At 55.6% G+C, this 12,632-nt stretch overlaps 1 protein-coding gene across 1 annotated transcript; it reads right to left on the bottom strand.

The window, feature by feature from the left end:
* Nucleotides 1–4,365, bottom strand: SYNPO (synaptopodin). The gene has a single exon (XM_012727991.1). It carries the CDS (start codon nt 4,272–4,274, stop codon nt 2,220–2,222), a length of 2,055 nt encoding a protein of 684 aa, XP_012583445.1. The 5' UTR covers nt 4,275–4,365; the 3' UTR covers nt 1–2,219.
* Between the last annotated feature and the right edge of the window lie 8,267 nt (nt 4,366–12,632).

Here is a 12,632-nt window from a genome sequence, read left to right as displayed (position 1 = left end):
AAGGACTGATTCCCTAAGTGCTGACCTGGGCAGAGTCACAGCCCCCACCTCCCAGCCAGCCGTCCTGGCACCACCAGACCCACCGCAGGCTGATGACTCGCCTTCACACAGCCACCTGCAGTCCCAGATCCGAGAGGGAGAAGGGGCCCCATCAGTATCCAGACCACCAGCCAGCGAGCGCGGAAGAAAGAAGCAAGACAGATTTGAGGCAGAGTGTATTGAGGACAGGAGAGAAAACAAAGTCAGGGAAGCCTTCTGCCAGCTTGGCCGGGGAGCTGCAGGATGGAGGTGGGCTTTTCCTTGGCTGGCCCTGGAGGAACTTGGCAACCCAGGGTTCAGGACAGGGACCCCACTCGTGCTGGGAGGGGCTGGCATGGAGGAACTGAGCTCACTCACAACTCCCCCACGCACGCCCCCGAGTTCTGGGCAGAATGAGCTCACTGGGAAGGCACCCCTGTTCCCATGGAGACGCGCCCAGAGCTCACGAAAACTGCAGGCTCAGCCCAGCATGGGGACCGCCTCCACCACCCCTTGCCCCACTAGGGAGCCCAGAAATAGGCCTGGGAAAGAGGAAGTGGGTGGTGCTCAGCCCCCCCACCTTGGGAAGCTTCCATCTGAATCCTGCCTCAAGAGTCTGTAATTCTCACACCCCAACCCCCACAAAACCTGGTTTGGGGGTGGGGGGCTGTATCACATCAAAGGTGTCAGAGGTGGTAAAGATCTCAGACAAGCTGATTCAACACCCTCACTGTAGAAATGGAGCAACTGAGTCCCAAAGATACACATAGGGACTGTTAGCATCCAGATCTCCTTAGTCCAGTCTTCTCCTCAGCACCTGAAGAACTCCTTCATCCCTTCCCACAGAGCTGCTGAGCTCCTGCCCTGGACCTCACCTGTTCCCACTGTCTGCAGACAACCCTGCGTGGAGCCCCTCCAGCCTAGGCTTTCTGTTTCTCGGCCTCCTGCCACAGCCCATCCCAGCCACACCCTCCCAGGAATAAACAAGCCCTAAGACATCTAATCTCCAGCTCTCCTAGGGCAACAGCCCATTTCCTTTCCTGTCTTACCAGGGTTTATCACTTACAAGGCCTTTCTCCCGAAGCACCAGCCTGTCTTCCCACTCCTCACACACTGTTAGGGCCTGGAAGGGCCCTCACTGTATACATGAAAAAACTGAGCTCCAGGAAGGGAAGGGGACTTGGCCAAGGCCACAAAGCAAATGGGAGGTTGAGACAGGACCAGACCCTTCCTCGTGCTCCTCTCTCCCTGTGGCCCTTTCCACTGTGCAGAGAAGCTGCACTTAGTCCAGCAGATCTTGGGTCAAGCTGCAGCCAACACAGGCAGCAATATACTGCTGGGAGCCCCTAACGAGCCGCACCCTCACGCTTGCACACCCTCCTCCAGTGATGGCCTCTCGGAGGTCCCCTGGGCCCTCCCACACTCCGGAACCACGAGGGCCAGCCAGGTGGAGTCAGGGTGGAGTCTAGGGAGCTTTAGCTGTCCCTAGAGTGGAGCCAGATGTTTACAGAGGGCACTGAGGCAGCGGAGCAGAAGGGGCAGAAAGAAAAGCGTCGGACAGCAGTAACGGGCTGAGTCCTCATCCAGCAGAAGAACACAGGGGAGGAGAAAACGTGGAGGCCGAGGCAAAGTTCTCTGAAGCAGCCGAGAGGAATATCCACAGGCAGAGGCGGAAGAGACAGACCCATGGTGGTGAGAATCCAACGACAGGCAGAAAGATGCCAGGAGCAGGACCACGATGAGGAGGCTGCCCTGGAGCAGCTGAGAGGCAGACCCCTTCCTTGGCTGGCTGGGTCACAGGTTCTGGCGGGCTCTGTGGGCTCTAGAAACTGGTCAGATCCCCTTTTGGCCACTCCCCAGCAAGATGCTGGCATCCCCACAGCTCACAAAGGCCAGAGGGAGTCACTCAGCCCCACTTGGGCCTGCCAAGGATGTTCTCTCCCATGATGCCCCTCCCCACCTGGCCTAAGACTTCAGATCCCAAATACGGAGCTCAGTTCGCAGTTGGGAAGGGGCAGCTACAGCTCAGAGAGGGGAGGTGACTGGCCCCATGTCACAAAGCTAGCTAGTGTCCCCTCAGATCTGAAGTTCTGAGTCCCCCTTCTCCTGCCTCTCAGCCCTGTGCCACTTTCTGCCACATCTGCTCTACATCCAGGCCCGGAGGGGGGCACTGACGGGCAGTGGGGTCTCTATGGGGTGCGTTACTTGAAGCAGAAGGAAGGCTTCCACACCTGAGCCTCGATCCCTGCATTCCGAGTGGAGAAGGAAGGCCTGGGGGCCTGCTTGGCTCGGGGAGACCACGCCCTGGAGGGAGACACTGGGGAGATATCACTGCTGTAGGTGGGGCTCACGGTGGCTGGCTGCAGGCCGTCCTGGCTGGGCAGCGAGTAGAGGCTGGGCGAGGAGCGGGAGGGCCGAGGCAGGGCTGGAGACGGAGGAAGCGCTGCCTTGGGCAGGCTGGGCGCCAGGTCCAGGGAGCTCGGCTTGGATGGGGAGGCGGCTCTGGACAAGGCCGCTCTTGGGGAGGCCTTGGCAGGCTCCTTGAGGGGAGACAGGACAAAGAGCGAGGACCGCAGCTGGTAGGGTGGCTGCTTGGTGGGCTCTGGACGCAGGACCCCATTCTCAGGCAGGTAGCCGTGGTAGAGGGAGGCAGGCGGAGTCCGAGCTGGACTTAGGGATGCCACTCGGAAGCCGCCCTGGGCACTGGTAGAGTATTTCCAGGATGAAGGCAAGGACATAGTGGGTGAAGGGCAGCGGGCCAGTTCGGTGTGACCAGAAGACTCAATGACATACTTCTCCATGCGGGATTGGCGGCGGGCATAGAGCTCAGCCCCCTTCCCGGAGGCCTCAGAGAGGTTCTGGTTGGGTTTGGGCTTCGGCTTGGCCTGGATGCGTGGTGACTTGAGGCATGAGGCCCACTCCGGCACAGCCTCCTCGGCCGCTGCAGGGCTGGCCCTGTCCCTCGGCGCAGGCTCCTGCTGGAAGTTCGAGGCCTCGGCCCCCAGCGCAAAGGGCTCTTCCTCCCCGGCTGCCTCCCCCTGGTCCCTCTGTCTCCGCTTCTCATCGGCTGTCTGCACCAGATCCAGCAGGTCTGGATTCGGGGTCACCTTGGGTTTCTCCACAAAGGTGAACATTGACTTGCGGCTGCCCCTGCGGGCCATCGACTCCTCCAAGATGCCCGTCTTGCTGGTGGGCACTGCCTGGCCTTTCAGATGAGAATGCTTGGGGTCAGAGCTGGGGTACAGAGCAGAATAAGAGGGGGGAGACCTAACTCGGGAAGCTGGGGGGGCTGTGGACAAGGTCTCAGCATAGGTGGGGGGCGGGGTGAAGTTCCCCAAGGGGCGTCTCTCCAAGGCAGGGCTTCGCTGAGCCACTGGCCTCCTTTCCACCATGGGGCTGTGGGATGACATGACGTGTCTCTGTGGCCGAGGGCTCCTATCTGGCACAGTGGAGGGATGGGGGGCTGGGGCTACCACATGTTTTCTCTCTACCATGGGGCTCCGCTCCATCTGGCTGGGGGCCCCCGGTGCTTGCACGCCAAAGGGGCGGGCTGTCCTGTTGACCACTGATTGGGGCTTGGCCAGAGTGAGGTGGACCTCACTGTACAGCCTGGTGGGTGTGGTGGCAGCTGTCCGCCCAGATGTCTCTTGTTCTGCAGACACCACTGGGGCGTTGGGCTGCACATCGATAAGCAGGGAACTGGTCATGTAATCTGGAACTGGGGTCCCGAAGCTGGAGATGGGAGTGGCTTCTTTGGCGAAGGTGCTGGTGGCACTAAGCGGTGTGGAGACCTTATCCACAAGGAGTGTGCTTGATCTCACCTCTGCACCCAGCTCCTGGGGCTGCCCGCTAGCACATAGGGTGCTGGACTTGGAGTCTGGAATCATGCCATTTGGAGGGAGTTGTGCCCCTGCAGAATTCTGTGGGGTACTGGAAAGCGGGGTGACAGTCACTGGTGGGTTCTGGTTGACATCAGTGGCTGGCAGGCCATGGCTGCTGTTAGAAGCCAGTGTGATGACTGTGTCATGGTGTGAGGAAAGGTTCTGGTTGACATCTGCAACCGGGCTGGGGACCTCAGCCTCAGGTGGGGTTGCTGGGGCCTGTTGGGGCTCCCGGTTCTGGGACAGGTGGAGCCCATTGGCCGTCAGCAGGGCCGCATTCTCCTTTAAGTAAACCACCAGTGGCACCTCTTCTTCCTCACTGGCTACCTTCTCCAGGTGCCGCAGCAAGCTGGCCTCCTCTGAACACCCCTCCATGCTGGAGTCAAGGACCTGTATGTCAGGGCTCAGGCAGTCGGGGCGGCGTGGAGGGCCTGGCTCCGGGAGTGAAGTGGGATTCAGGCTGAGACCTGGGGCATGGCTGGCAGGGTGAGCAGGGGGCACTCGGAAGGACTCCTGGCTGGGCTTCTGTCCCCTGCGACCGTGGCTCTCCAAGGTGAACTCGTTCACCCTCTGCCGGCGCCTGTTGAAAAGCTGGACACCACGGGAGTTGGAGCTGGGAGGGGTGGTGAGCTGTGCAGCTATCTGCTGACTCCAGGCTTTGGCCTCTTTCAGATCCTTCTCAGTGAAGCTGGTGCTCCGGCCCAGGGCTACAGGGAAGGACAGAGGGCTTGTTAGCACACCCATAGGGATATACAGACAGACAGACGGATGGCCATCTGGGCTATCCGACAGATGATCCCACAGATGATCTTTCCTTCTGGAATTTGATTGTTACACACTTATTTCCTAGACCCCTCTTCTTATGAAGATCTCTGACCCAACCATTATCGCCCAACTATCCTTTCAGGACTCCACCAGCCCTTCTTCTGGCTTCCCCCTGAGGGTTGCTGACCCTGCACTTGAGCAAATTCACTCTAGCAGATAAGGTTTCACTATACCCCCAGCTTATCTCCTACACCCATCTCCTCCTACTGGGCTCTGTCTTGCTGACTCCCTTTCTGTTCCATGAAAATTCCAAGTTTGTTCCTACCCCAGGGTCTTTGCACTTGCTACTCCGTCTGCATGATCTTTCCCCGGTGGCATTCCCTGCTGGTTCCTTATTGTCCATTCAGGGCTCCCTTGAATGTCACCTCTGGAGCAGCCTTCCTTTACAATGAGCCCTCTCCTCTACTATACCATATCTTTCCCTTTCTTTTTTTTTTTTAAGATTTATTTATTTATGCATACAAGAGCCAGAGTGCAGGCCAGAGGTGTGTGTTGGGGGGGCGGGGCGGGGGCAGTATGAGAGGATTCACCAGAGACAGAGCAGGGAGCAGTGCAGGCAGATCGACTGAAATACACTGCTGAGGGGAGCAGCAGGCGGGTCAGGAGAGGTCTGCCGCGCCATGTGGGTCAGCCGTCCCACTGGGGATTGAACTCATGTTGCAGTGACTGTGGAGCACTCCACCATGTTGTGCTCTTACCCGTTGCTCCAGCAGGAAGGGCCCTGTTTTATTTTCTTCATGGCGTTCACCACAATTCAGAATTATCTTTTTTACACATTTCCTTATCTTCTTTACACATTTCTGTTTGCCCATTTAGGCCATCAGCTCTGAGGGGGTAACTTGAGCCTTGCTCACGTTTTATCAATCTAATTCTGGCCCTAGAATCATGCCTGGCATAAAGTGGGCACTCAGTAAATATTTTTGAATGTGTGAGTAAACTATCAGGACATGTTTTACATGCTTTCCTTCGGAACCCTTCGGATTTTCAAATTCATAGTGTAGTCATTTATTTGGACACTAACATTTCCCCCTTTTAGAATACCTTCACATGGTCTAAAAATAAAATCAAAAAAGATAAACAGTGAAAGTGTGCTCTAGGCCTGAATGCCTACACCACGTTCAGGTAAGAGGTGTATTAGTTTTTCTATGTCCTTGCAGACTTTCTTTCCATCTATATTTTTGAATGATTGTTAAAAGCAGTCGTTTACGGGCCCTCCCTGGTGGTTCAGCAGGTTAAAATACAGCACTAAGAAGCTAAAGCCACTTCTGCATGAGTTCGATCCCCACCCCAGAGGTGACCCACATGGCACAGCAGACCTCTCCTGACCCACCCGCTGCTCCCTTCATTTGTGGACTTTGTCAATCTGCCTGTTCTGCTCCCCACTCTGTCTGGTGAATCCTCTCACCTCCTCTGCACTTCTGGCCCATACCCCATTTCTGTATGTATAAATAAATAAATCTTTTTTAAAATAACAGTCATTTAAAATTGCTCACATTGTAACACTAGAAAGGTGTCACAAATTGGGGTAGTATCAACAGCAACGATACTAGAACATTGCATTATTTCACTTTATCCTTCAGGAACACCAGAAGACAAGCATTACTTGCCCATTATACAGAAGTGACAAAGGAAGCCCAGAGCTTAGAAAACCTAAATCACATCGTAAAGGGGCAGAGGTGGGAGGACAGCAAAGCTGGAGTCAGAACAAGCTCACGCTCATGGTGTGAGCTCGTCTCAAAAGATTTCTTTGGGCTATGCAAGGGACAGAGTCAGTAGGAGATTGAGGTTCAATATGGGCCTGGAATCTGGGGTCTGAGATCAGGGGTCAAGCCCCTATTAATCTGTGAATTCACTGTAGGCAACCATTTCTCTTTATCACCACAGTTCCTAGCTGGCACATATTTGGCACTTAAATTATGCTTATTGAACAAAGAATGAACAAATGGACATATGAATGGGCGAGCCTGTGCCTGGGATTAGCAGGAAAATTCCTCTCCCCCTCTCCCTTTTTTTCCTTCTCCCCCTCACGAGGGAAGCTAATTAGTTCTGAGGAACCTGACCCGGCCTCTTTCTACCTTGCCCTCATTAGCACTGGCCATTAGCACTGGCACTCCAAATGGGTCTCCAGGGACAGTTTTTCTAGGCGTCCTGCCAGTGAGGCTCAGAATTCATGGACTGTCTGAGATGGAAGAGCCATGATAGAGAAGCTAGGTCAGTCCCACACCCATTTCACAGATGGGGAAACTGAGGCCCAAAGGGGGTGCCTTTGGGCTGGGGTCAGACCCAGCAGCCAGAGGCACTCTGGTACCAATCTCCTTCCACTTGGACAGGGCTCCTCACGCACATACACAAAGCTGTGCCCATCTGCCCGAAATAGTAAGAACACAGGCCTGTCCATGAACAACAATGTCTACTTCTTTCTGGGGCTCCTTTCCTGCCTGCATCATCCCAGATAAAGGATCTGGGGAGCTGGCCAGCCTGCTCCCCAGGGGCCAGCTGAAGTAGAGGAGAGCTAGCCTCTCAGCTTATGTACTGTCACTCCCTGCTGCTCTGGACAGAACCAGGCCTCTTGCCCCACTCTGGGCTTAGCATTTGCTAGCTGTATGACCTTGGCAAGTCACAGCCCTCTCAGAGCCAGTTTCCTTGCCTCAGTGTGACAGTAGGTTTGGGAGGCTACAGTGAAGTCATAAATGTTGGGGCCAAGATGCTCCCCTGAAATAGGCAGGCACTTCACCTCACTGCTCGCTGGAAGAGGTCAGAGCTGCTTCTAGCAAAAGACATTCACCCCACAGATCTGGGCCTAGAGAGAGGATGTGACTCACAGCAGGGGATTCCAGAGTTGTGGGAAGACAGTGATTACTGTCCTAAATCACAACCTCAGATTTTCAGAGATGCCTGTCACAGGATCCAGTTCCCTGCACAGTCCCTGCATACCTGAAGCCACACCACCCTGAGTGTACCAGCCTGCCGACACACTCAGCTTGCAGGGCCCCACTGCAGCTAACTGCCATTCTGCAGCTGTGAAGGTGGCTCTCACACAGCCTTCTGACATGGTTCTGCCCCCTCTTACCACTCCTGGTGGAGCAAGGGGTGAGAGTGCAGCACTGTGAAGCGATCTGCAGCTACTGTAGCTCTCCCAGCCAGGGAGCTGACCCACATGGCGCAGCAGACCTCTCCTGTTTTGCCTGCTGCTCCCCTCAGCAGCATATTTCAGTAGATCTGCCTGTTGTGCTCACCACCCTGTCTCTGGTGAATTCTCTCACCCCCCGCTCCCCTTACCTCTGGCCTGTACCCCAGTTCTTCCATGCATAAATCTTTAAAAAAGCTTTCTTTGCCAACCTGACAGCCCTGCAGAGCTTCAGACAGACATCGTATTCCCCCCGGGATGCAGCCGGATAAACACCTGGGTCTCGTGGTGTTTCTGACACCACAGTAGCAGCAGCTGCACGCTCAGCAGTGACCATGTGCCCAGAACGGGCTCTCCACCATCTCTTCTTTAATCCTCACAACAGCCATATGAAGTACAAACTCTATGATCCACTTTACCAGTGAGGCTTTGAGGGGTTCAGCAAGCAGCCCCAGGTCACAGAAGCAGAAAGCTCCTGTCAGGCTGTGGAATCCCAGGGAGCACAGAGCTGCTAACCGGGTCCCAAGGCCAAGGGCAAGCAGAGTGCTTTAGTGTCCGAGTAATCCAGACCTCCAAAGTCCCTGCTTTTATCTGCTTTTCTCCTTACTGCTCTGCCTCGAACTGTTCCTGAAAGCTATGGATTTAAAAAAATCCTCAAATGTGGGATCATGAGCGCCCTCAGAGATAAACTAGCCCAAAGGAGAGAAGGGGCACAGAGAAGCCCTGGGGCCCAGCCCCAACCAGCGGCTGAACTTTCCCAAGGGAGCTCTGTTCTGAGACAAGAGCAGGAGGCAGAAGGCCAGGGCATGAGCCCTGCACTTGAGGAGCGCTCCTGTGCCCCCAGCCCAGCCCACAGTGACTCCATGGAAAAGGAATTCGGCAGGAGGCTTGGACCAGACTCCATCAGCGATCCAGACAACTTTTACCACCCTGCACAAAGATGAGAGAAGGGGGCTGGGCCAACTCTGGCCACTCAGAGCCCCCATTACAGGCATCAGGAGAAGCAATGTCATCTGCAGACTAGGAAACTGCCAGCCAGTGATGCCTGAGCCAGCTGGGCCCCACAGCAGTGCTCTCTGGTGTCAGGGAGGTGGCCAAGGGCCCTGGGGATGGGCCCCCAAACTGCTTGCTCACAGCCTGCACCTATGCAAGTCGGAACACTCTTCCATGCCTCTGCAGAGTCAGGAGGGGCGCTGGCCCTTTAAAAACCCAGCACCTTCAAGAGAGGAGGGAGAGAGGACAGAAGCACACAGAAGAGCTTCCTGAGGTCAGAGGACCTAGGTCCCTAACTGGGGGAGGGGAAAAGGTCCTGAATGTAGCCTGGGATATGGGTTGTGGGGATTGCTGTAACTATTGAGCCGTCATGGCTATGTGTCAAACACACCATCTTGTTCAATCACCCCAACAACCCTGAGATAGAATTCTGGGGGTAACCTAGTTTGCAGGTGACACCGGAACTCAGAGACACCTCTCCAGGGTCCTACAACTTGTCAGTTGGGATTCAAAACTCAAGTCTGATTTCTTGGTTTCACCTCTTAGCCACCCTGCCTCCCTGATCCTGGCTCTGGAGGGAGGGTGCAGACAGGGGCCGCGGGGCGCCTGGACAAGGGTCTGCAGAGCCCTCTGTCTCTTCATCTCATGAACAAGGCCCCCCATAGTGCCCTCTCACTGAATACTTGGCTGCCTAGAACAATTCATGCTTTCTCTCCCTTCTCAGAAGAACATTTCTACTTACTAAGATAGAAATGACAGGACATGAAAGACTAGTGGAGTGGAATGAGCACAGTATTGGGAGTCAGGAGTCAGGACAACCAAGTTTTAGTTGTATTCAGGCAGGGAAAAGCCCTTTCTTCTACCCCCATCACCTCTCCAGCCTGCTGCCTATTCTGCAGACTACCAAACCAGCCAGAAGGGACGGAGGATCTGAAGGAGGAAGGTGGGGCAGGGGAGGGAGGCCAAAGCAGGTCAGGGCAGGGAGAGAATGCCAGGAAATGCTTCTTTATAAGACGCTGTCCATGGGCGTCCAGGCCGGGGAGGGTGGAGTAGGTCGGGAGCCAGAGGCAGGGATAGGAGATAGCGGAGGGCAGCCTGACTGCGGCCTCTGGGGGTCTTGGCAAAGAGACAGGTAAACAGGCAGGGTAAAGGGCTCCCCTGGTGGGGTCAGGAAGGAACCAAGGGCTGGCCTCTGCACAACCTCTGGCTACACTGGGGCAGGAAGATGAATCGGGCCTGAGGAATGACCTGGCTACCTTGCCTGCCCCTGCCCTGCATCCTCCCCACACGAAAGGAGGAAATGACACAGCGGCCCTTCCCTGGGGTGTTCTCCATCCACACCAGCGTCCTGGTGAATGCAGCCTAACTGACCCCCAAGACTGAGCGCCTCTCAGGAGAGTAATTTAGACTATGGTGGGAAGGACTGCCAGGACAGGGAGATGCACAGGAACAGGAACCCCACATCTAGTTGCAACCTTGTCGCCCTGTCTTGCCACTAACAGGCTGGCAGAAGTAACTAGTATGCCTCTCCTTGGATGCCCAGAAGGGAAACTGAGGCCAGAAGGGATACTACAAGCCCTAAGTCACACATCCTGAACCGCAAAGGCACCGCCAAATGCTCATCTTACTCACTCTGGCTGGGTCCTCTCTGCTACCCAGCTCCCCGTGGATGCTGAGCCGGCCTCAGTTCTCAAAGCCTCCAGAAAAGGCAGCCAATCGCCTCTCTGACAAGAGAGGAAAATCCAACATCGATGGCAACGCAAAGGAGCTGGATGTGACTTCTCTCCTCCACGGATGACTCAGCTCAGCTCTTTATCAGGAAAACCGATTTTGCAACAGCCTTTTAAATGGCCTCTCCACCCCCAGCTTCTCCCCCGCCAATCTACCCGCCCCAAGCTGCCAGATTCATCTTCCTCCCGCCTGGCTCCACTTGAGTCTCTCTCCTGACTCTCCAGGACATAGAGGCTCAGGCAGGGAGTCTTCACCCCACCCTGCAGAGCCCCTGGCAGCAGGGCCAGCCTGAGAGCCTGAGACCCCACTCTCTGAGCCTCAGCATGGTCAGAGGGAGCCCAGTAGCCTGTGGTTACCTCACCTGTCCTTTGAGTTCTAACCTCACTGTGGGGTGTGCACAGACCCACCCCCCAGAACCCCTCTCACATCCTACTCCAGTACCACAATCCACCCCTGGTCCACCTGTCGGCAACCTGCACCACCTTGCTCATTATTCACTGTAGGACACACCTGTAGGGAGTCTCATCACGCCCAGCATCTGCTCCACAGCAACCCACAGGCCAGCAGCACCCTCAACTCCATGTTGGAAAAGAGATGGGCCCACAGGGCTACAGTGACTTGTTCAGGGCAGCACCACTGGTCGGAGGAAGAGTCAGGGTTCAGGCCCAGTCCAGGGCTGGGCCTCCTGCCATGCTGCCTCCTTCCACCCCCTTGCTTTGCAGCAGCCAGGGTCTGGGTTTTATCCCCCTCCCCCCCGCCCAGGCTGCAAAAGAGTGCTTCAGTTCTGTTCTGCCCTCCTCTGTCCCCCACACCTTCCACAGGAGCCTAGAGAACAGTGATGAAGCTTGGGGAAGCTGACAGCAGCCAACATGTGGGGAGTACCGGATGCTGCCATCTAAGGGGCTGACATATAATTTCTTATTAAATCCTCATACAACTCATCCAGGAGGCCCCCTTGCCTCCATGTTACTGATGAAGAAAATGGCACCCCAAAAAATAGCAACTCAGCAGGTCTCAACCTGTAAGGGGGGCCCAGGAGCAGAGTGAGGATGGAGCAGGAGTCTGACAGGCCCCAATCAAGCCCAAGCACCTCCTCTGCCCATTCTTTCAGGTCCAACGCAACTGCCACTTCCTCCAGGAAGTCCTCCTCAATCCATCTAGACTCCCAGACCAACGCTCCTCCCCTGCTCAGCTTGTCAAGGGACCACAAGCAACAAGTAGAGAATGAAGAAACTAAGGCCTAGGGGAAGGAGGCTGACCAGGCCTCACTCCTGCTATCTCCCTGCTCTCAGAGGGCAGGGTGGATGGGTGGGAGCAGTCTAAGAGGAAGGCTCCCAAGTCAGCAGGCTGGCAGGAGCCCGCAGATCACAAGTACTCTCACTGCTGCTTGAGCAGGGCCCTGCTGTAGGGTTCTCCTCTGCCAGGAACCAGAGGAACCTTCCTCCTGTACTCTATTGGCCTAATCACTAAGGTAGGGTCAATAGATCTTCAGAGACACGGAAGCAGTGACCAAAGAGAGACAGACTCAGTTCAAGGCCCCCTACTTCCAGTGCAGCCCTGGTGAAGCATGCCTGCCATCGAGCCCTCTGCTACATCAGCCTCCATCCCCCCAGTACAGAAACACAGTCACACCCAGGCCTTCCAGAAAAAAAAAAAAAAAAAAAAACACGTAATCCAGGAGACAAAAAGGTGGCGAGTCAGGGCAGGGGACAGATGGCTTCTCCTAAACTGTGCCTCTGTTGGAAGCAGGCTGGGCCTGGGTCACCCTTCGGTCCCCAGTGCCCAACCCAGGGCCTGGCACTCTGGGTGCTCCATATGGCCCCATACCAACCTCCAGAGTTGGTCTCTATCCTCTCAGCAGTGGTCATCACCTGTGAGGAATTCAGTATATGTTGACTAAAGACAGCTCAAGAATGAGCACACCCACAGTCCAAATCCACCTTCACTTTCTGTTCCACCATTCCTCCCTGAAGGCAAATTCTAGATTCACCTAGAGCCTAGAGAGAGCTCTAGAGCGATTAGCTCTGGAGTGGGGTAAGGGAGGAAGGAGAGGAGAG

This window comes from Condylura cristata, unplaced genomic scaffold (genome assembly GCF_000260355.1).
Source record: "Condylura cristata isolate star-nosed mole 26May11 unplaced genomic scaffold, ConCri1.0 scaffold00021, whole genome shotgun sequence".
Classification (NCBI taxonomy): Eukaryota; Metazoa; Chordata; class Mammalia; order Eulipotyphla; family Talpidae; genus Condylura; species Condylura cristata.
The sequence above is the reverse complement of the archived record's forward strand: the minus strand, read 5'-3'. Positions and strand labels throughout refer to the sequence as shown.

Bases quoted from the DNA above. Each gene is read 5' to 3' on its own strand.
- SYNPO (XM_012727991.1), bottom strand. From the start codon at position 4,274: ATGGAGGGGTGTTCAGAGGAGGCCAGCTTGCTGCGGCACCTGGAGAAG.